General features: G+C 56.3%; 10 protein-coding genes across 10 annotated transcripts; 5 read left to right on the forward strand and 5 right to left on the reverse strand.

The window, feature by feature from the left end:
- Window positions 1-78: 78 nt before the first annotated feature.
- Window positions 79-1,809, reverse strand: F5Z01DRAFT_647799 (Phox homologous domain-containing protein). The gene has a single exon (XM_046263007.1). The coding sequence runs from the start codon at window positions 1,472-1,474 to the stop codon at window positions 389-391; it is 1,086 nt and encodes a 361-aa protein (XP_046121054.1). The 5' UTR covers window positions 1,475-1,809; the 3' UTR covers window positions 79-388.
- F5Z01DRAFT_647803 (calponin homology domain-containing protein) lies at window positions 1,810-3,524 on the reverse strand. Its single transcript, XM_046263008.1, has 4 exons — window positions 3,103-3,524; window positions 2,973-3,044; window positions 2,782-2,894; window positions 1,810-2,732 (listed from the first exon to the last, which is right to left on the reverse strand). The coding sequence occupies exons 1-4, from the start codon at window positions 3,114-3,116 to the stop codon at window positions 2,203-2,205; spliced, it is 729 nt and encodes a 242-aa protein (XP_046121055.1). The 5' UTR covers window positions 3,117-3,524; the 3' UTR covers window positions 1,810-2,202.
- On the forward strand, window positions 3,504-6,637 carry F5Z01DRAFT_647807 (dependent RNA helicase drs-1). The gene is made up of 3 exons (XM_046263009.1): window positions 3,504-5,333; window positions 5,382-6,404; window positions 6,452-6,637. Exons 1-2 carry the CDS (start codon window positions 3,681-3,683, stop codon window positions 6,264-6,266), a joined length of 2,538 nt encoding a protein of 845 aa, XP_046121056.1. The 5' UTR covers window positions 3,504-3,680; the 3' UTR covers window positions 6,267-6,404; window positions 6,452-6,637.
- A 661-nt stretch (window positions 6,638-7,298) lies between these two features.
- Window positions 7,299-9,743, forward strand: F5Z01DRAFT_617387 (uncharacterized protein; the record flags this gene model as incomplete). The annotated part of the gene is made up of 1 exon (XM_046260975.1): window positions 7,299-9,743. One exon carries the CDS (start codon window positions 7,299-7,301, stop codon window positions 9,741-9,743), a length of 2,445 nt encoding a protein of 814 aa, XP_046121057.1.
- An 883-nt stretch (window positions 9,744-10,626) lies between these two features.
- Window positions 10,627-12,177, forward strand: F5Z01DRAFT_455359 (inositol phospholipid synthesis and fat-storage-inducing TM-domain-containing protein). The gene is made up of 2 exons (XM_046259855.1): window positions 10,627-11,816; window positions 11,873-12,177. Exons 1-2 carry the CDS (start codon window positions 10,944-10,946, stop codon window positions 11,972-11,974), a joined length of 975 nt encoding a protein of 324 aa, XP_046121058.1. The 5' UTR covers window positions 10,627-10,943; the 3' UTR covers window positions 11,975-12,177.
- F5Z01DRAFT_455360 (HIT-like domain-containing protein) lies at window positions 12,178-13,510 on the forward strand. The gene is made up of 2 exons (XM_046259856.1): window positions 12,178-12,508; window positions 12,565-13,510. Exons 1-2 carry the CDS (start codon window positions 12,380-12,382, stop codon window positions 13,426-13,428), a joined length of 993 nt encoding a protein of 330 aa, XP_046121059.1. The 5' UTR covers window positions 12,178-12,379; the 3' UTR covers window positions 13,429-13,510.
- Window positions 13,450-14,717, reverse strand: F5Z01DRAFT_455334 (uncharacterized protein). Its single transcript, XM_046259853.1, has one exon. It carries the CDS (start codon window positions 14,313-14,315, stop codon window positions 13,593-13,595), a length of 723 nt encoding a protein of 240 aa, XP_046121060.1. The 5' UTR covers window positions 14,316-14,717; the 3' UTR covers window positions 13,450-13,592.
- Window positions 14,718-16,256: 1,539 nt separating this feature from the next.
- On the reverse strand, window positions 16,257-17,643 carry F5Z01DRAFT_455344 (putative vacuolar sorting receptor). The gene is made up of 3 exons (XM_046259854.1): window positions 17,168-17,643; window positions 16,577-17,117; window positions 16,257-16,489 (listed from the first exon to the last, which is right to left on the reverse strand). Exons 1-3 carry the CDS (start codon window positions 17,524-17,526, stop codon window positions 16,334-16,336), a joined length of 1,056 nt encoding a protein of 351 aa, XP_046121061.1. The 5' UTR covers window positions 17,527-17,643; the 3' UTR covers window positions 16,257-16,333.
- A 388-nt stretch (window positions 17,644-18,031) lies between these two features.
- On the forward strand, window positions 18,032-19,997 carry F5Z01DRAFT_647817 (ergosterol biosynthesis ERG4/ERG24). Its single transcript, XM_046263010.1, has 3 exons — window positions 18,032-18,248; window positions 18,307-18,611; window positions 18,668-19,997. Exons 1-3 carry the CDS (start codon window positions 18,187-18,189, stop codon window positions 19,756-19,758), a joined length of 1,458 nt encoding a protein of 485 aa, XP_046121062.1. The 5' UTR covers window positions 18,032-18,186; the 3' UTR covers window positions 19,759-19,997.
- A 13-nt stretch (window positions 19,998-20,010) lies between these two features.
- On the reverse strand, window positions 20,011-21,968 carry F5Z01DRAFT_455611 (aldehyde dehydrogenase-like protein). The gene is made up of 3 exons (XM_046259857.1): window positions 21,744-21,968; window positions 20,683-21,647; window positions 20,011-20,623 (listed from the first exon to the last, which is right to left on the reverse strand). Exons 1-3 carry the CDS (start codon window positions 21,765-21,767, stop codon window positions 20,167-20,169), a joined length of 1,446 nt encoding a protein of 481 aa, XP_046121063.1. The 5' UTR covers window positions 21,768-21,968; the 3' UTR covers window positions 20,011-20,166.
- Window positions 21,969-21,999: the final 31 nt, after the last annotated feature.

The following is a 21,999-nucleotide window of genomic DNA, read 5'->3' on the forward strand; positions in this document are numbered from 1 at the left end:
AGCTGTGGAACAGTCCGAGGCGAGGTAGTTAGAAAATGGAGTTATGCGGATAATACATTCACCGTGACGAGAAAGGCCAAAGCGTAGAAAGCGAAACGCCGCAATTGTCCAGGTATCATTCTAAGAAAACATTGTCGCTGTGTACGCCCCGTTCGCGACTCGACTATCGCCGTAAATGTCCTGCATGTGGTATCTTGCCAAGTTCAGTCCATCCCTCCTGGTTTGCGGCCAAGGGGGATCATTGTCGCCCAGGGTGAACAATCAGAATGGCCAAGATCTCAGCTACCCAGACGAAACCGTCTGCGAGTCCATTCAGAACAGTGGTAACCCAAGCCATAATTCCGAAAGCTAGGATCATTGCCCTGACAGACCCGTGTATCATCCCCAGTCAGAACTTTTTGAGGCGCGCATTGCCGACCTTGACTTTGCCCGACACGCGGTCGACATCTTCGTCCATCATCTCTAGCATCTTTGTTTGCCTGTCGACCTCTTCACCGATCTGGACGCCCATATCCTTCTGTCGGGCGATGATCGCGGCAAGCTGGTTGATACTCAAATCTTGCTCCTCCAATTCCTGACGTTGAAGCATCAAGACACCTTCATTATCCAGTTCCCGCGTCTTGTCGGTTTCCGGTAGTGGTGCCCCCAGTACTCGACCCCCGGGCTTGCCACCTCGTAGCAAGTCAGCTCTGTCCGACTTGGCGGCCTTTGTATCGGCATTGGCTCCTCCTCTGCCTGCTGCTGGCGAGGGCGTGCTATTCGCCAGCTTCTCCATGCCATCGCGTTCCATCCTTGCGTTTGCCACGAGATCTCGTCTGCGGCGTAGCTCCCCATCGCCTAGCCTACCGGACTCCTGCATCTTCCGAAGGCCGTCGCCGAGGCTACTGATCAAGGTGCCAGCTTTGATCAGTGACTTTTTGGCTGCCGCGCCAGCCTCAGCGGCGGCAGAATTGTTCCCACTGTCACTGGCCCCGTCTCTTCGTGAAAGGCACTGCCTCGCCTCGTGGAGGCATCCCTTTACTTCGCGGTGTATATCTAGCCACGTGTGAGGATCTGCCGCTCCGACAGCGGTGTTGCTACCCACCATGCCACCTGCTGACACAGCCGAGTTTGTAGTGCTGCTGCTAGGCAGATTTAGAAAAGCTCGCCATGCTGATGTATCCCTCCATCTCCGATCTGGACTCTCGGCTATCGCCTTGAGATACTTCTCAAGCCCTGTTTGTCGTTGCTGCGTCAGCTCTGGCGAGTTGACTGTGCTTTTGAGCCAGTGTTTCCCAGGGAGAGGCTCGGGAGGCGGTGTGCCGACAGCCTCACGCAAGGTGCTATGGAGGTTCGAAAAATCGCTGTAACGCTTCTGAACGACGTATGATCGGAGGGGCAGTCGAAGGGTGATGTTGTACAGTGTATATGGCTTCGAAGCGCCCGCAGTCGATGTGCTGGTAGAGGGTATCGCAATTTCAGGCGGCGGTGCCATTGTCTAGCTCTGAATTGGCTTTGATCGCAACAGATTGAAAGTCGGGGATGCCCTGCCTGAGAACAGGTGGCAAATGACTGTGTTTCTGGATGGCTGCGTTTTGGTGATGATGATGACGAAGAGAAAGTTGTCGAGGCTGTTAGAGCTTGGGCGTCAGGCGATCGTCAGGCAACCCAAGTCTGGAATGACGAGGCGTCACGCTGCAGGGTGCACCGTGCAGCTGGGGGTCGATTGGAGACGGCCAGGGTGCATCATGATACTCGCTAGCGCCACCTTCATACCGTGGGATGCGCTGTTGCATTTGGCTGGTTCACTCGCTCCGACATAGTTTGCACACTTGCGAAAACACTCTTCACAATATGAATCATTTCTTGTCCGACTTGTACGAAGGCTCGTACAACGTCGCTCAAACCTCAAGCTCAGGTCAAGACGTCATCACTGCTGTGGACCAACACTGAAGCGTCACGGTCTTGGCTGTACATTCGACATCACGCTAGCGGTTGGAGTACTGGATTGAGGTTATTCAAGTACGAGACATCATTACTCTTCGTCATATAATTCGTTTCCGCGTCGTGTTTTGACCCTTGACAGCTGCATGTCTTCAGGTTGGCCCACATCTATGCAATCGCTCGCTTCCTTTCTGCAACTCTGACAGGAACCGAAGGCTGAACGCTTCACTTTTCCCCCGCGGGACAAACGTGGACAGGTCACGCCATGCCTCCCGTCCCTCAAAATGTCTCCTGGTCGCTCACAGCGTCGCCCTCGGCGGGGATCTCGAAGCCCTCTTCTGTCGAGTAGAGGATGGTCTGAATGTTCTTTACCAAGCCGTCTTCTTGCTTCTCAAGCTCGGGGTCCTCCTCAACAGCTTGTTGAATCAGCAGCTCAATGTCCCTCAGTTTGCTGAAATAGAAGTCGCGCTCTCGCTCGAGACCGCCGACGGTTTCCTTGAGCGTGGCGTTCTCGCTTTGCAGGGCGGCGGTGCCTGGTCCAGCAGCCTTGGCCACCCTAGCGCCGCCGCTGGGAGTGACTCCCCCCCGTCTCGCGCCCGCACTGGCAGTCGCAGTTCTAGGGGCACCTGCACCTCCGGACGGGACAGCGGCTCCCTTTCTGCGCGCGACGGCATCGTAGTCGTGGTCGGGGAAGTTCAAGTCCCAGAATTTCTTTGTCCACTGCAAGAACTCGAGATTGTCCTGCATCTTGCATTTGACCAACTGCTCGACGGGGATGGGCTTGTCGATCTGCTTCTTCGCAAACGTGTCTGTCGCAAAGTCAGCGATGTTTCATCTCGCGTCGCATTTTCAACATACTCTGCAGGACCTTGAAGTTTTGAATGTACGCATACTCGCTATTCACATTGAACTTGACCCTCGACATGGGAACGTCCATGTAGATGCTGTCAAAGACCTGGCAGAGGGCAGCACTTTGTCGTCGTCAGCCATCGGTCACGGCGCCATGCTTCTTCAGGGGCTCGGCGGGGGAGGGGTAGTTCAGCACATACCCAGTGCCGCACTGCTCGACCTTGGTGATATTGAGCTGAAGCAGGCTGTTCAGCCATTGCACAAGTTCTTGACTGATGGCGGCTATCGTCAGCAACAGCATACAGTGTCTAGACGCGCAAGAGGTCGCACCGTGACTCGCCCATGGTGAAGTCTTGGGGTGTAAACAGCGGGAAGGGGAGCTTGTCGAATCGTTTGCCAAAGATGAAAATTGACGGGAATACCGATGCGCCGACTTAAGACAAAGTTTATGGTCGAAGCCTAGTAAAGGTTATTAGGCAGCAAAATGTCAAGACTGTAATGAGGTTTGGAAAGAGAAATTATCCCATCGACCCTCATTCGCGGTGCTTTGATCATCAAGCCCGTCGCCCAATCAACCGCGTGGTGGGGGGGCAATACCACCGGCAAAACAGCGGACTCAGTCGCCTAAGATCGCGGGCCGCGCAGCGCGCTGGTTTGGACAGCACCCCCCCCCCACAGTGCATCACGTGTGCAGGCCAAGGCATGTCGCCTGGAATTATTAGCGACCGGAGCTTGAAATGGAGCCATGGAGGCTTGCTGGCTCACCGCCCAATTTTTTGGCGGCAGAAATAATCAGCCCGTGCAGGTACTCTGGAAATTTTGGAATGCCCCACGGTCGTCTGCGAGACGAGTTTCGCAACAACCAGACTGCGTAGACCCATTGCATAATTGTCGCAAACTTCGACGCAATGGCGCCTACAAACAAACGACCGATCGATGATGATTTTGTGTACACATTATCAGATAATGATGACCTCCCTATCGAGGAGGAAGAGGAGCTAGCGCCAGAGCCGCCCCGAAAGAAAGCCAAGACTAGCAAGAACGCGAAGAAAGGAAAACAGGCAGAAGACGACGATGAAGAAGCTGACGAAACAACCGAAGAAGGCGTCTGGGGAAAGAAAGAGGCCGACGACGGTGCCATGGATTCCGATTTTGAATTCCAGATGGATGCTGCTGGCGATCTGGGCGAAGACGAGTTCGAAGGTTGGGGCTTCGAAGGCGCCAAGAAGAACATGAAGGAGAAGAAGGGCGTTGACCTGGACGAAATCATCCGCCGACGGAGGGAGAAGAAGAATGGAAAGAAAGGAGATGCTGGGGCTGAGGCCGACGTCGATGTCGACGGGGAAGCCACTGCAGTTCTGCCTGACGAGGATGCCGACGGTGATGACGAGATCGAAAACGACATGGCTGTGGATCTCGACGATGATGACGACGAAGTCCTTGCCGACGATGCCTTTGGCATGAACGTTGATGCCGAAGATGAGGAGGGCGACGAGGAAGACCAGGACGGGTCAGAAGATGAGGCAGAGCTGCAAGACGGTGACGAGCCCGCCTCAGACGACGACTCGGTCGCCACGCCCATGAACCATCCAGACGATGATGAGGACAACTCGGACGCGAGCGACCAAGAGGACCCCGAAGAAGAGGCCAAGCGCAACGCCTTCTTCGCCCCCGAGGAAAAGGCGAAGCCTGGCAAGAACAAGGATTCCTCGTCGTTCTTGGGAATGAACCTCTCGCGCCCAATCATGCGCGGCCTGACGCACGTCGGATTCACCAAGCCAACCCCCATTCAGGACAAGACAATCCCCATCGCATTGATGGGTAAGGATATTGTCGGAGGTGCCGTTACAGGTTCCGGAAAGACTGGTGCCTTCATCATCCCCATCCTTGAGCGCCTCATTTACCGCCCGAACAAGATGCCGACAACCCGCGTCGTGGTGCTTACGCCCACCCGAGAGCTGGCCATCCAGTGTCACGCTGTGGCCACCAAGATCGCTGCCTTTACTGACATCAAATTCACCCTTGCCGTTGGTGGTTTGAGTCTGAAGATGCAGGAAGCTGAGCTTCGTCTGAGGCCCGACGTGATCATTGCCACGCCAGGTCGTTTCATCGATCACATGCGCAACTCGGCCAGCTTCAACGTTGACACCGTGGAGATCCTGGTTCTCGACGAAGCTGATCGCATGCTGGAGGACGGTTTTGCCGACGAGCTCAACGAGATTCTGACCACGATGCCCAAGTCGCGGCAGACGATGCTGTTCTCCGCGACAATGACATCGACTGTCGACCGCTTGGTGCGCGTGGGAATGAACAAGCCCGTGAGACTCATGGTTGATTCGCAGAAGCGGACGGTCGGCACCTTGGTGCAGGAGTTTGTGCGTCTGCGTCCGGGACGCGAGGACAAGAGACTTGGCTATCTGGTTCATCTCTGCAAGACTCTCTATACCGAACGGGTCATTGTGTTCTTCCGACAGAAGAAAGACGCTCACCGAGCGAGGATCATCTTTGGCATGCTTGGTCTCTCATGCGGCGAACTTCACGGTAGCATGAACCAAACAATGGTAAGCCCAACCCCTGTTCCTGTATGGAAACATTGCTAACCCACAAAGCGTATCGAAAACGTAGAGAAATTCCGAGATGGCAAAGTCTCTCATTTGCTCGCTACGGATCTCGCCTCGCGTGGTCTTGATATCAAGGGTGTCGACACCGTCATCAACTACGAGGCGCCACAATCTCTCGAAATCTACGTCCATCGTGTTGGTCGTACCGCGCGTGCCGGTCGTACCGGTGTGGCCGTAACATTGGCGGCGGAGCCTGATCGCAAGGTTGTCAAGGCTGCCGTCCGCGCTGGCAAAGCCCAGGGTGCCAAGGTCACAAGCCGAACCATTGATCCCGCGGATGCGGACAAGTGGCAAGACCAAATCGACGAGATGGACAACGAGATTGAGGAGATTATGAAAGAGGAGAAGCGGGAGAAGCAGCTCGCTGCTGCCGAGATGCAGGTACGCAAGGGCGAGAACTTGATTGAGCACGAGAATGAGATCAAGTCACGACCGAAGCGAACCTGGTTCGAGACCCAGGACGACAAGCAAAAGTCGAAACAGGCCGGTGCTGATGAACTCAATGGCGTTCGCGACCAGCTGAAGAAGAAGACAAGCGCCGGCAAGCTGAGCAACAAGGACAAGAAGCGTTTGGACAATATGGCGCAGAGAAAGGAGGGCAATCTCTGGAAGGGTGGCAAGAACAGAGGGGATGAAGATGACAAGAGCGCTGCTCCTTCATCACGAGGTCGCGGAAGGGGTTCTTCACGAGGTGCTCCTCGGGGAGGACGCCCGGATAGAGGGGATCGAGGAGACCGGGAGGATGGAGTCGAGAAAGACCGTCCTGCCCGTGACGGTCCATCTCGAGGGGGGTCAAGAGGAGGTTCTCGTGGGAGAGGAGGCGGAGGCGGCGGTGGCCGTGGTCGTGGTCGGGGTCGCGGGAGGGGCAAATAGTGATGTTGAGTTGTTCTTAGTGGCCATTGGCCTTTCGCCAATTTATTGTACTGATATGCTACTTTTTCCCCAACGTGATCGCCTCATGTTGTTTAACTTGGGGGTCACAGCATGATGCATGCCCTTGTGCCAACCACGGTAACAGTGGTCCGATGCATGTGTAAAGCTGTTCTGACCTCGAAAAGGAATCATTGTTGTTTGTACACATCGCTCCGCTCATTGCCATAGCATCGACTACGTGTCGATATTCGAGCATTCAATTGGATGCATGTTGTTGAAATGGTCGACCGCCATTTCACCACACTCATCTGAGTGTACAGGGTAGGCCTCGGCATCCAGCCGCCCTGACATCCCATGACGCAAAACGTGCCCTGCCAAGTGACAGCCAGTCTGCCAACCTTTACTATCACGAGCCCCGACAAGACGCGCATGCACCTCCCACCCGCCAGAGTCAACGCCAATCACCCTCCGCTAAAGACCTTGGAATAGCATCAGCCAAGTCAATCGGTACCTTGGACTTCCACACTCCGATCTAGCACTAGGACTTCGGTATTGGACTTGCTGTCAGGTGCGCAGCTCTGCTGAGCTGGGATAACATAGAGGCCTTGGGCGAACCTCGCCCCAGCGAACCAAGAATCGCCCAAGCTGGCTCCATTCAGGTTCCCCTTTCGTTTCTTGCGCGCCGGGCGTCCTTTGCCAAAACCGCACCCCCACAACCGCACCAGCCTTCTTCGCTATCTCTTCCCGCGAACGATCCGCGATCGCTACCACGAACGGCTCCTTGACTTCCACGCGTACACCCTCCCCAGCTTCAAGCGCGGCCTGCAGTCTCGCATATACCGATTCATACTCGATCGCCAGCGCCGTCGTGCCCAGGGAACCCGGCTCCTTGACGTCGTTGCGCGGCACGGACGACGCATCCTGCTTGGCCCGCAGTATCACCGGTATAACGTACGGAATCGACTGCGTAGGGTCACCACGAAAGATGGGCAGAGGGTCTTGAGGGGACAGACGGCGACGAAGCAAAGTAAGATGTCCACGCCAGGCGGGCCTGAGGAGCAAGTACAATGGGGTCAGAAAGGGTACAGAAGGATGAAGATTGCGGCTATGGCCGGCACGCTCTACAACCGAGGGCAGGCGGCAGTATCGGAGATCCAGAAACAGTACGCGCAAACCAGACCAGTACTGGATGGAGGTCACGACGGTCATGGGAGGACGCACATTCCAGGGGCATTCCCAGATGTGGACATACGGGTAAAGGGAAATGAGCAGATGGTTTTGTTCCCGTCTTACGCTAAAAGGCATGCGAAGAAAGACTGGTCCAGTCCGTCCGAGTCGGCTACGCAAGGACAGCAAGGAGCTACGCAAGAGGAACTCTTCTGGAAGAACGAGTGGGACCGAAATGAGGATGAGAGGGCGATTGTCGACGTTGACGTTCGAGGATGGGTCTACTCGCCCTCGTCCGGGCCCATGAACAGGAAGGACCGCATGTTGATTGGGATCGCCCGGAGGCTGAGCGGCATCGTAGCCCCACGAACGGAGCAGCCAGCTGCTGACGCCGGCGAGGGAGGACTCCGCGCACAACACCAAATGCACGAGTCGCAACGCGACCAAGAGCGCATAGAGCGCGAGGCGGAAGAAATCGAGCGCCGAGGGCTGCAAGAGAAGCAGGCCGCTGGCCGAGGCGAATACAGCGAGAGGCCGCAGCTCGACAACAGCGAAACCGGCAGCATGTACAATTACAAGACCGGCCAAGGGAACGGCTCGGGGTCCGCACCCAGCAGCCCGATGCGCACAGCCACCCAGTACTCAACAGGTGGTTCCTCGACAGAGATGAGCGAAGCCGAGTTTGCGGTGGCCAACAAGAACCTGATGGCTCGGATAGCCCCTTTTATGACCAATCCCTCGGTCTCGCTGCCTGTGACCATCTTCTTCTACAACGACTCGAAGTCGCAGTCACGAACAGTCATTACCAACGACGCCGGGCACTTTAACTTTCGGGCGCCACTGGATTTCGTGCCCACGCACGTCAGGGTGCTGGCCAGCGAGGGTCTCTCGGCGATCCAAGAGGTCCAAATCACGGAGCCGTACGGCGTCAGCTTGATCAGCGACGTCGACGACACAATCAAGCGATCCAACATTTCGAGCGGCGCAAAGGAGATCTTTCGAAACACGTTTGTGCGGGATCTTGGCGAGCTCACGGTGGAAGGCGTCAAGGAGTGGTATGGGCGACTGCACGCCAATGACGTGAAGATTCACTACTGTTCGAACAGCCCGTGGCAACTGTACCCCGTATTGGCGAGCTACTTCAAGCTGAGTGGTCTACCACCTGGCTCGCTTCACTTGAAGCAGTACTCTGGCATGCTTCAGGGCATTTTTGAGCCTGTGGCGGAACGGAAGAAGTCTACACTCGAGCGCCTCATCCGAGACTTTCCACAGCGGAAATTTATCCTCGTGGGGGACAGTGGCGAGGCCGATCTCGAGGTCTACACGGAGCTCGCCATGGCCAACCCAAAGAGTATCCTAGCCATCTTCATCCGCGATGTCACGACGCCGGAGCGGGTCGACTTTTTCCAGAACTCGTTTGGCGGGCTCAAGAGCAAGGTGTCCAACCTCAGCCTCCGTGATCAAGGCTTCAACGAGACTGGCAGCAGGCGGTGGAACACGGCACCCAATGCTCCGCAAGCCCAGGAGCCGTCCAGCGGGCCAACCATGGGCGATCTGATCGATCTGTCCGAGGAGCCACGGCAGGCTGCATGGGACGAAGCCCAGGCACTGGATCAAGTCCGCAAGCAACCTGCACACCGCAAGGGCAGTGCCTCTGATCTACTTGCCGCTCGCAAGGCCCCGCCACCGAGACCGAACAAGCCAGCGGCCTTGCGGAGCACGTCCTCGCTTAACAAGTCCGACGAAGACGCAGCGCCGCCGCTGCCTGCAAGAAAGCCCGTGCCCAGCGGAGCGAATGCGCCACATCCCCTATCGCAGATCCGGAACCCGTCCTCCCAGACGGTTAACAGCAGCCCCGCCAGCACGCCAGGATTGCAGGCGCAAAGACGGGACAGCGGACGCGTACCGCCGCAACCACCGCCCCCGCGCCGGCGTGGCACGCCTTCCAGTGTGGTGAGCAACGCAAATTCGGATGTTGACTACGATCCGCTGCCGGGGTCGACACTGTCTCTAGGCAAGGCCGTGGCGCGATCGTCCATGCGGTCCCGCACCGGCTCACCGACGAGCTCGCCCCAGCTTGGCGCACAGCAGCCAACAGCAATCGACAGGAAGATTGAGCTGTGGAACAGGAGGCTGGAGCGTGCGCACCAGGAGCTCGATCGCCTGGGGATCACGCTGTACACATGGCGGAGGGGCCAGGACGTTGTCGAAGAGGCGATGGGGCTTGTGCGACAGGCGCAGCAAGATATGAAGAGACGGGGCAAAGATATGCACCCCTTGGAGGATTCTGCAAGGAGGGACAAGTATTGATGATGTAACGACTTACGCGCAATGAAGAAGTGCGGGTTTGGATCCAAGTGGCGGGAGCTATAGAGCTAATATCATAGATACATACAACGATGATGAAGGGAACCTGGCTCTCTTCTGTGGCCGTTGCTACAATAGTGCTGTTTGTTTTTGTGACCCCTGTCGACGCAAAGGATCTTCTTATGCAAGCTGGATAGCCGATGTTATGTGGTTGCTGTTCTTCATGTCGTCCGGCGAATGACTCAGGCCAGGGAGGGGAGACCCACCAAGCCACCCCTTGACGACCTTCATATACCAAAGTAACAGTAAGATTTCCAGCGAAGTAGCTCAATTGCTCTTGGGATTGATCAGTGTTCTTTAATTAGGACCTTCGCTTTTTGCGTCAAAGATATATAGTTCGAACACCAGTGCTATCCATGGACGCACCTTTTTGCCATTCTCGCCAGCTGCTCGCTTGTGTAGCGTCTTGCGGCCTCTTGGATGTGAATGGAATTACATACTACTGATTTAGATATATATTCTGCTCCTGCCTTCATGCAGAGAATGCCTCCATGTAGTACGACGTGCATTTTTTTCCATGTATATAGTGTGAAGAGCGACTTTACTTGACTTATATTGCATGTCCGTAAGAAGGGTGACGAACGATGCAAAAAGGATATGGCAGACCCGACACTGGGATTCGTACTGCAAGCTAGAGCCCTACTGAACAAAAAGCGAAGGTCTCCGAAGAGACGGGGAGATGTTCTCGGTTTTTTACCAATTCGATTTCAGCTACTTCGCTGGTAATCTTGCTCATTAGTGAGACCTATAAGGGTGGCTCAGCCTCAGGACTTGGGGAGTCAGACCGGGGATGGGAGGGCTCCACTTCACCTCAGCCGTCAACCCACAGCCTCACAAGCGTGTTGGAGCAGGGAAATCTTAGCGGCAGTCAATGGTCTAATCGCTGATCAGTGGCCTTGACGTTGTTAGTAGAATGAAACTCATTACTAGACTAGCCGTCCCAGTCGAAGCGTGCCAGGATTTCCAAGCTGGTGGTCGATCGTGGGCCCCACAAGTGGAATGTTGACGTCGACGTCATTCAGGACACACTGAAGATTTGTGTGTTTGTCCCTCCAACATGAACTTGTCGTCCCGCATGCAACACCGTCCTCGCCTCGCTTCAACAAACATACGTACCCCTGCATTATACTCTAGAGCCTCGCGATGGTGACAACGCGTCGCGGCGCCGAAACATGGGCAGAGGCAGCGCCCTCTACGCGCGCCAGCGCAGCCTCTACGCGGCCACGATCATCGCCATACGTGCCCACGCCCCTCGAGCAGATCGGTCTGGCCATATTCCCGGCGACCCTTATCTTTGGCACCATCTTCTCGGTCCTGTCACCGCAGACGCGCTCTGCGCCGTACGACCACGTCACGCAATCCCACGCGCAGGACCCAACCATGGCCCCTAGCTACTTTGCGCGCAAGTCGAATCTCTTCAACGTCCTTTTTGTGAAGCAGGGGTGGGGCTGGATGAGCCTGGCCTTTATCCTCTTTGTCCTGCTGCACCCGTCGCTGAGCACCCAGGTGCGCAGGCTCCAGGCGTGCGTGCGCTGGGTCCTGGTCACGGCGTGCTGGTTCTTTGTCACCCAGTGGTTCTTCGGTCCGCCCATCATCGACCGCGGTTTCAGGTGGACCGGCGGTCGATGCGAGCTCGCGGAGATGGAGGTGGAGATGGGCGACACGAGCGTGGGCGAAAAGGTCACGGCGGTGGCTTGCAAGGCGGCTGGAGGCAAGTGGAAGGGCGGGCATGATATCTCGGGGCACGTCTTCCTGCTCGTCCTGAGCACGGCGTTCTTGATGGAGGAGGTTGGCTGGGCCGTCCTCAGGTGGGCCAACTGGAGAGAGGATGAGAGGACCGTCGTCATGGCCGATGGCGCGACAAAGAGCGCCAACGTCGAGGCTGGGGTTGCCGCTGGTGCGGGGCGAGCGCAGAGCTGGTTTGGCCTTTCTGGCAAGATCACGGGTGTTGTCGTCGGCTTGAATCTCTGGATGCTGCTCATGACTGCTATATACTTCCACACCTGGTTTGAGAAGGTGAGTACCTGCCACTGCCGCCTCCGGATGATACATTTACTAACATGGACAATTAGCTCACGGGTCTCTTGACAGCGACTGTTGGCTTCTATGTTGTGTACATTGTGCCTCGTTTCATTCCCGCGGTCAGAGGTGTTGTTGGCATGCCGGGGATATGAGTACATGTCCGCAGCAGGGCTTGTTTGAATATATTCACTCCACTACCATTTGCTAATATGGTGCTTGGCATTTCGAAATGCCCTTTCTTGGTGCAGCCACTTGTGGTAGTGAGTATGAACCAAGCCTCGTACAGGCCCGTGTCCAATCGTGAGCCGACACACTCAGTATTATTGATTTGTGAACATTTGAGCTGCGATCAAAACTGAGGCTGCTGGCGATGTCGTACGCAGTGTGAAGTGGGGTAATTCATGGCGTCGTGGAACGCGCCCGCCAAGCATGACCTCATGCCGTCTTAGCCAGGAACAAACGCGAACCTCAAATCGACTTTCCTCCAGAGTCGTGAGAAATAGAAGACCATCCCTGATCCATAACCCTCACATCTCAACCTGCGCAGCGCTCTCGCAATGTCCCGTATCAAAGCGCCAGGCGACCTGCCCGACCTGGTGAAGAAGGCGTTCAATGCCGCGCGTGCCAACGGGGATATCCACTACTTCCCAACGCAGGTCACCATTCTCACTGCAGGCTCCATTCCCGCAAGTCCGCTCACTCGGAGACAGCTCGAGATGGCCAGTGCTAATGTTCATCCCAGTTCCAATTGCGATTCTCGCCTGCCTTGGCCAACAAACCCAAGGGCCCGCCTCCTGACCCAGCCGCCAAGTCCCACAAGCCCTTTGACCCCTTTGAGAATCCGCCGCCAGCTCTGCGCGTCGCAGACGTTGGCCCGTCGCACTTTGTCGTGCTGAACAAGTTTGCCGTAGTGCCAGAGCATTTCATCCTCGCGACCACTGCTTTCAAGCTGCAGACACACTTGCTTGAGCCATCAGACCTCGAGGCCACGCTGAGCTGCATCAGGGCATACGAGGGGCATGAGGATGGCTTGTTCGCTTTCTTCAACTCTGGCGAGCACTCTGGCGCGAGTCAGCCTCACCGCCACATACAACTACTGCCCATTGCGAGGATGAAGGATGGCCTGGACAAGACCAGTTCATGGGACGTCTTGACGGACCGGCTGAGCGAGCGTCAGACTCCCTTTGCGGCATTCACGGAGAAAATTCACCTCGAAATGCAAGGCTCGGATCTTCACGAGGCGTACATCAGACTCTACAGGCGGGCTGTGAACGCCTGGGCGCGCTTCACGGGGAGTCGGGTGCAGCAGGTGGCCTCCGAGGGCGAGGCGGTGATGAGCTACAACATGGCCATGACGAAGACGACGCTGGCTCTCGTGCCGCGGGTGGCAGAAGGCGTCAAGATCACCTCGGACGACGGCCACGTACTCGGCAACCTGGCGCTCAACGGCACCCTGCTCGCGGGCACAGCGCTGGTGAAGAGTGAACTGGAGTGGGAGGCTCTGCGGAAGGACGCGGCAGGTCTAGTCAACGCACTCAGGGGAATTGGGCTGCCTCATAGTGATTCTATTGATGCCGAAGAAGAACAAGAGAAGACGAAAATCTGAGCTTTTACACCCCGCCGCACCTGTTGACCTCCTCCCATTTCCTACTGCACGCATTCGCCCCAAATGGGTACGACGCACGCTGCGCCTCGAGATGCTGCTGCACCTCGGACCACAGCTTCATCTGGCATGAGCCCTTGGCCTCCTTGAGCAACGCAAGCTGTTCCCTATGCGGTCAGGCCGGGTACTCGGGCACACGCGCGGGGGGCGGACACACTCACATCCCTCCTGGTCCACTGGGGCTTCCTGACCCTGTGCTCTGGATTGCGCGTGAGGGTGCGGTGGCGTCCGCGCAGGGTCGACTCGGCCTCGGACAGGTTGTGACGCTTCTTAATCTCGGCATATGTCAGGCCAGCCCGGCGGCCGTCGAGCAGGACTTGGTCCCTCCTGTGGCGCGCGTCCTCACCGAGGGGTGATATGCGACTCGGAGTGGATCGGGGGCGGTGACCCGTTGGTTCGATGTACTCCCTCTTGGGGACGGGGTCGCTGTCGTCGACGCTGCTGGTGGGTTCTTCCAGGAGTGGCGACGAGCCCACGTGCATGGCCATTGCCACGCCCGCGAGGGGAAAGTCCACCATGGTCTCGGTGCCTGCGTCGGAGCTGGGGGAGGAAGACGTCGTCGACGACGACGGGAGCTGGAGTGGACTATCAACGGGCTCTGGATACCCGTTATGCTGGGAGAAATAGGGGGCCTCGTGCCCATCGGTGTGGAAGCTCTCGGTGCGTGACCAGTTGCAGGCCTCAAAGTGGCTGGTCCAGGAGATATCGGGAAGCCAGACGCCAGGTGTCATGTTGCATGTAAAAGGGGGTTCAGGCACGCTCTGAAAGCCCGCGGTCGACCGGTCGACGTCCCGCTGGTAGTCTGAATGAGATGCCCAGGGGCTTGCCATTGGCCCGTATCCGAGATCAAAGCAGTATCCAGGGGCTGTGTTAAGATAGTCCTTTCTTAATGTTAGCGAAGGTCATGCGGCAACCGTATATGCTCTCACCATCATGGACAAAGGTGTCCCGTGGTCTTGTGTCATTGTTGTTGGTCGAACACTCGGTCGACGAGAGAAGGCAGGCTGAAGGGAGTTTGCAGTCGAAGTTTTAGCAGACAGAGTAGAAGGCGGCTGATGGGTAGACGAGGTAGTGTTCTCCGGGACGAAGACGTAGCGGCCTTGAACAACACGCCATGTACCGGATTTGTAGTGCATTTTTCTTCCTGATCGGGTAGCGAGACGTGAAATATCTGGGCGGGGAAAGGCCAGTCGTTCACCGCTCCAGAGCAGACCTGATGATGCTGGGTGGCTGCGGACTGCCGACGAGAAGAGGAGGTGAAAGCGGCGAGACCGAGAGGTAGGTACAGTGACTCTGACGCACGGCGTCACGCTATCGCAGAGACCGTAGACCGCAAGTTCTGGGTATATGGGAACGAAGAGCAACCAAGGAGCAAAGAAGAGACGGCCGTGCAGTGTCAACGGATGCTGTCGGGACAAACATCAGAAGAACCGAACTGCTATAGTCAGCAGAACAGAACGACTGGTATGTTCTCATTATACTTAAAGCCTGTCATACCGGGCTCTGGGATAGAGTAGGAAATCCTTGTCAACATGATGGAATTTCCGAGCCGTCACATCTCAGGTCGTTGCCTCCCGCTCGTCACAAACAACCAACACTAAGCCGGCTGACCAGGAGATGATTTCTACGAGGTGATGTCAAAGTTCGGATGTAGTTTAAATTCTGTGGTTTTGTGTACCCTTATTCAAAGTCTCGCTCCAACTTGGGAAGTTCTTCGGATCGCAGATGCGCGCTTCCATGCTGTCTTAACGGTTCCTGTCATAAGCTCACTCGATCAGCGAAGTGTGAGGCCATCTTTACAGAGACAACAACGGACAAATCCGTGTTAATAATCACACAATAAAGTACTCCCAAGGCTCCGGAAGCAAACAGGCCCATCATGCCGGATTGGCATCGGGAGTGGCTGGAGTCCCTTTCCGTTTGGTGCTATTTGGCCCAGGGGCGTCCAGGGGCTTGCTGAGAGTGACACGATCTGCAGACAGCAGCATTCCTTTACGGAATGTGCTCGATCATGGGTTCTTGGCTTTTTCTGATTGTCGTAATTTGCGTCCAGTCTACTCGTCCTGCCTTCTATGGAATGGCGAATGGACACTGAGTGCGTACACATGGCATGGAGGTCTGGACATCGTGCGGTCAGCCCATACATGTATCTACACGCACTCACCCGTGCCCGTGATACAGTGTCAGATACTTCATGCCCTGCAGATCATGGCAAATCTTCACACGTCTGGCGTGCATACGCCAGGCCGGCGCGATTCTGCCCACCCCTGTGGCGCAAGGCAAACTGCATCTCCCCGTTCCCGTCCAGGCTGGCCTGGCCCAGCAGGCTGTTGCTTTTTCCCGATCGGTCCAGAAATTACGTTCGGCTGGCTTCTGCTGGTATCTGACGGGGCCTGCCCTGTAGATTGTGACAGATCGCCGTTCCACAGAGACCAGCATGTTGTGATAGAGATCATGGAGCCCACCAGTGCCCTCTGTCTCACGACGCGCAACTTCGTAGAGACGGTAGAGTGCATCTTGCAAACGAGGCGACAGCTGCCACTGACTGGCATTGTCGGTCAGCACTGGCCAACTCGTCCGCCCCCAGTGTTCTTCATTCGTTCAGTAGTATTCATGTTCTGTAGTCTAAGTATGTACATGTACCGGAAGCCCAACGCTTGCATTGCTCGATGTATAATACAGCAGGAATCGTGAGAGAGAGAGAGAAACATATCAAATGCTCTTCCGCCGTGTAATGTGCGTGTCGTCCTCTGCAACCGCACGTGCGCCCCATGAACGCCTCACTTGATCAAAACAGCCTGCTGCTCGCAGACAATCACACCATGCGTCGTCGTCGTCGGGTGGCATTCTAGTCGTCCCACTCCTCGTCCAGCTGATCAATCAGCGCATTCCTCTGCGCCTCCTGCTCGCTGTCTCGCGTACTGGGGCCCGATCGCAGCGAACTGTAGCCCCTCCGCCCGGGGAAGAAGCGCGCACAGGACGCCATGGTGATGACGACCATGTCCTACAAGGGGGTGGTACTCGTCAGCGCCCCAGGTCTTCACAAACGTCTAACTCAGGGCAAACTCGGTTTGAGCCGAGGGGCACGTACGCAAAGGAAGCTCCAAATGCCAGCCCACAGACTGTAGTTGGGGAGCTGGCGCCAGCCGCGCGCGTGGTTCACGGTGCGGTTGAAGAAGATGCCGCCCAGGAAGTAGACGAGAACGGCGATGAGGACGACGACGCCGAACACGCTGCCGGGGCCGACGCTGCCCGGCTTGTGCGGCTCCGCCGATGCGCAGGCGTGTTGCGACCGTGCCTCGAAGAAGTAGGCGCATTCGTCGGGATCGGTGCCGACAAAGGAAATGGTCGTTTGGACGGTGCCGGGGTCGCGGTCGCACAGGAACGAGATGGTGGTCGACTTTCGCCGGACATTGTCGCCTCCCGACTTTGCCTCGACCTTGCCGGCCTCGTGGATGTGTTCCATGGGTCCGTGTTGCCCATCGTGGTAGAGGACCGAGTCGGAGTCGAAACGGGCGACGTTTCTACGAGCGTCGTCGTCATCCTCATCACCACTGCCGCCACAGGGCGAGCCGCCAGTGTACTGGAGCAGGAGCTTTCGCCCTCGCGTCCGGAGACCTTTCGATTCGGAGCTGCAGTTATTAGCGCAACCATCCATCGCAGCCCAAGCGCGCAAACCTACCCTATCGAGTAGATGTCCCCATGCGACATGTAGTATGCGCTGACATTCTGCCACTGACTCTCCTCGAGGCCGACCACGTCCGTCAAAGGATCCACCACGGAGTTGCAAATGTTTATGGTGAAATTCTTCCCATAATCGTAGCCTCGTGCGTGGTAGTCCTTGTGCTGGGCATATCTGTGTGCCTTCTCATCGTCTTCGGGCCACGCAATGTCCGGTCGCAAGTCAAAGTACGCGCCACTGCCGGTGGTAGAGGTGGCCGTACACGCGGGCGCTGGTGTAGTATGTGATGGTTCGTCATCAGATGCCCGTACTGATGCTGCCAGCAGCGCAAAGGCAAAGGTCGTGAAGCCGCGCATCATGTCGGAACGCGCCGCCGAAGATTGGATCAACGATGTGGATAGGGGGGGACGGACTGCGCTCGAGCGCGAATTCGACAGTTGGAGAGGTTATACCATGTACTAGACAAGATGATAACCAGCTTTGTTAATGAACGAGAGTACGCGATGCAAGCCGGCGCGAAAGGATGATAATATGCTTGGACGAAGATAATTGATCAAGAACTCCAACGTGGTTGCGCCTCTTGATGATTCAAAATCACCAGGTTGTCATTAAACGGGAGACGCAGCTGTGCCACCATTGGCTGCAGGAGACCCCCACGATGAACGCATTTCTCGCGTCGGATAAGGTAAGGTAAGGTACGTGCCGGTAAGGGAAGGTGCCTCCGCCGGGGCCCGGAGAAACACTGTCTCCGCAGTCAGTAGCAGCTAGTCTAAAAAGGTCTAGCTTCCTTTGAGCTAAAGGCACGGACTTGAGGTGACGCGACCCGGATGCTGGAGCAGCCGAACCCCGTTTGGAGCTCAGAGCTCAGCTCCTCCTGTCTCTAGGAAATTTGCGAATGGTACGACACGGATGCATGACGCGCCGACCCAGCAAGTGACCACCGCCAGGCCGCCACCTTAAAGAGCGTCCGCCGCCTTCTGTTGACACCACCACCACTGCCAGGTGAATCAATCGCAGCCATGGCCCCCAAGACGAGCAAGAAGACCGCATTCGAGGAGCACGGTTACGAGTTCTTGGGCCCGTGAGTGAACCCCCCTCCCTAACCCTCGTCTCGCGATCACGCTCTAACTATGCGGCAGTCCCGGTGCCTTTTTCATATCCTTCATCCTTCCCGTGGTCGTGTACATCTTTGCTTTCGCCTGCAACGATGTCACCGGCTGCCCGCCGCCGTCGCTCTTGCATCCCTCGACCCTGACGCTGGCCCAGCTCAAGCGCGAGGTGGGCTGGCCGGCCGAGGGCATCGTCGGACTCTTCAGCTGGGAGGCTCTCCTCGCCACCATTGGCTATGTCCTGGTCAACGCCATTCTATACAGGGTGCTGCCCGCTGAGGAGGTGCAGGGTGTCAAGCTGCGCAATGGTGAAAGATTGAGCTACCGCCTCAACAGTGCGTACACAGAAAAGCATTCCAACAGCAAAAACGAAGACTCACTGACGACATAGCCTTTTACTGCCACTCGGTCATGCTGGCTGTGCTTGCTGCCGGCACCGCCGCGCAAGGCGCCCATTTCATCGTGTGGACCTTTATCAGCGACAACTACATCCAGATCATCACCGCCAACATCCTGCTGGCCTACGCCACGGCGACCTACGTCTACGTCCACAGCTTCAGCGTCAAGCCTGGCAACAAGGAGCTCCGCGAGCTGGCCGCCGGTGGCCAGTCAGGCAACATCCTCTACGACTGGTTCATTGGCCGCGAGCTGAACCCCCGCGTCACCCTGCCGTTCATCGGCGAGATTGACCTCAAGGAGTGGCTCGAGCTGCGCCCCGGCATGTTCGGCTGGGTCCTCATGAACTTTGTCTGGATGGCCAAACAGCACCGCACCTTTGGCTACGTGACCGACAGCATGGTCCTGATCAGCGTCGTGCAGGCCCTGTACGTCGTCGACTCGTGGTGGAACGAGTCGGCCATCCTGACGACCATGGACATTACGACGGACGGCTTCGGCATGATGCTGGCGTTTGGCGACTTCGTCTGGGAGCCCTTTGCGTACGCCCTGCAGACGCGCTACCTGGCCCACCACCCAGTCCACCTGGGTCCGGTCTACCTGACGCTGATGCTCGCCATCATCGCCGCAGGCTACTACATCTTCCGTTCGGCCAACAGCCAAAAGAACCGCTTCCGCATCAACCCCGACGACCCCCAGGTTGCCCACCTCACCTTCATCGAGACCAAGTCGGGCAGCAAACTCCTCACCTCTGGCTGGTGGGGCGTATCTCGCCATATCAACTACCTGGGCGACTGGCTCCAGGCGTGGGCCTACTGCCTCCCCTGCGGCGTGTCTGGCTATCAGATCCTCTCGGCTGGTTCCAATGCGCCCGGGTCGTATCTGATGACTGACGGTCGCGAGGTGATCCAAGGCGAGGCCCGCGGCTGGGCCATCCCCCTCACTTGCTTCTACATCATCTACTTTGCCGTGCTCCTTGTCCATCGCGAGGGTCGAGATGACATCAAGTGCCACCGCAAGTATGGCAAGGACTGGGACAGGTACAAGACGATTGTCCGTTCCAAGATCATTCCCGGTATCTACTGAGGAGCCAAGGGATGGGACGTCAAAGCTGAAGGGCGCGGCGTCCGCAGCTGGGAACCTAGCATGGTCCGGAATGGGAGTGACTGTAGGTGGCGCATGATTGTGCGCAGGCCAAGATCGTTTGGAGGGGCGGACTGGCGTTGAATAGGGCATTCTGGCTCATGGGTAAAAGCCACATGCGGGACTCATCTAGCATTGTAGTCTATCTGATACCTTTTGTAATGAACTTCTTTCTCATGAATGATGAGCCAGCCATTTGCCACTATGAGGGCAACGCAAAGTGTTGTAGCGTGTGTACGCTAACTGGCCACATTAAGAGCACATGTGAAATTCCCTTGTGGCCTGTTTGATACAGTATAATAAGAGAAGCCTATTCAATGCGCCCTATGATGGTATCAGTCTCATAGGACATCAATCAAAAGTCTTCTTCCACACCCATAGACTTCGCGTGTTCGTGTAATGTTTGAAGCCCTCAATGCCCCATTCCATTCCAATACCACTCTCTTTGTGACCTCCGAAGGGGACATTCGGCGCGACGTCGAAATGCGAATTGACCCAAACGCTGCCTGCACTCAGCTGTCGGGCCATCTTCTCGGCGCGAACGAGGTCCTTGCTCCACACTGAAGCACCCAGTCCGGTCTCGAGCGCATTGGCTCGTTCAATAACATCATCGTCCGAAGACCATTTCATGATAGGTACGATAGGACCAAAGGGCTCCTCTACGACGATCCGCGAGGCCTCCGGAGGGTTATCGATAATAGCAGGCTCCATGAAGTATCCTTCCGCACCGTCGCGGGCTTTGCCGTCGAGTGCGGTCTTCCAGCCAGCCTTGTCAATCTGTGAATACATGTCCTTGACAAGATCAAATCTGTTGGACTGTAGTCAGCAATCATTCCAACCGGGTGAAACCAAATTCCAGGTACGTACTGCATGCTGTTCTGAATTGGTCCAACAACAACATCCGCCTCAAAGCCTCCGCCAGTCTTGATGTTGTTCTTGGTGAATTCAACCATAGCGTCTCTGAATTGGTCATATATCTTCTCGTGTATGTAAATTCGCTTCGGAAGCATGCAGATCTGACCCGAGTTGAGAAAAGCAAGCGTAGTAATCTTTGGCAGACATTTCGAGATGTCCACATCGTCGCATACAATCGCAGCGTCGTTACCGCCCAACTCTAGGACATACCTTTTCAGGGTTTTGGCACAGCTCGCAGCGACTCTCTTACCGGTAGGAATAGAACCAGTAAAGGAGACCATATCAATACCAGGATGCTCGGTTATCCATGGTCCTAGAGAATCGTCGCCGCTAAGGACTTGGAAGACACCGGGAGGGAAAATACTCATGGCAATCTCCCCCAGCTTCAGGTTGCAGTATGGAGTGTACGGAGACGGCTTCATGATAACCGTATTACCCGTCATCAGAGCGGGGCCAACCTTGCCGAGCCCGAGCAAAATGGGCCAGTTCCACGGAACGATAGCAGCGCACACGCCTAAAGGCGGGAATGTAGAATAGATAGTCCGTTCTGCGGTATCTTCGATGATTTCGCTTTTTACCTCCATGGTTGCGAATTGACGAAGCCAGGTGAGAGCCATGTTGACTTCAGTCTGGGCCAAGGAGAGAGGCTTGCCCTGCTCCATGGTCTGGAGACGCTCAAGATCCGTACGATTAGCTTCGACAGCATCAGCGTAGGCGAGGAGCAGTTTTGATCGGTCCTCGAACGGAGTGGCAGACCATGACTTGAACGAGGCGCGGGCATGCTTGACAGCGGCATCGAGGTCCTCTTTGCGGGCGACTGGTACCTCGTAGAGAGGCTTGCCTGTGGCTGGGTCGATCGAGTGGCGTGTCGTCGGTGTAGACACAAACTCGTTGTTGATGATGTTGCCTGGGTAGGTCTGGACGCGGCAGGAGGGTCAGTGGTCTTGAATAATAGTAGAGACAAGTAGACACGAGGAATCCAAGCTATGGGATATACGAACGAAATGTCTTACCTCGATGTTGATCTTTGACGCCATGGTGTTGAATTTCCACACGTTGAATCTGGATGATAATGAGGCAAAGGTATCAACAGCTTTGATAATGCTGGGAAGGAGACATAGGGCCCCTTCTTCGCACGCTTCCCCCGCCCCCCTCTTCTCTCAAACAAGACACAACGCGGGGGCCCGAAAAGGTCATGTGCCCGAAGAAGTGGTCCAGGGTTGTTCGGCCAAGAACCAGACCCGAAACATGTGGCCCAGGGTTGTACAG

This window comes from Emericellopsis atlantica (genome assembly GCF_019669845.1).
Source record: "Emericellopsis atlantica unplaced genomic scaffold F5Z01scaffold_5, whole genome shotgun sequence".
Taxonomy (NCBI): Eukaryota; Fungi; Ascomycota; class Sordariomycetes; order Hypocreales; family Bionectriaceae; genus Emericellopsis; species Emericellopsis atlantica.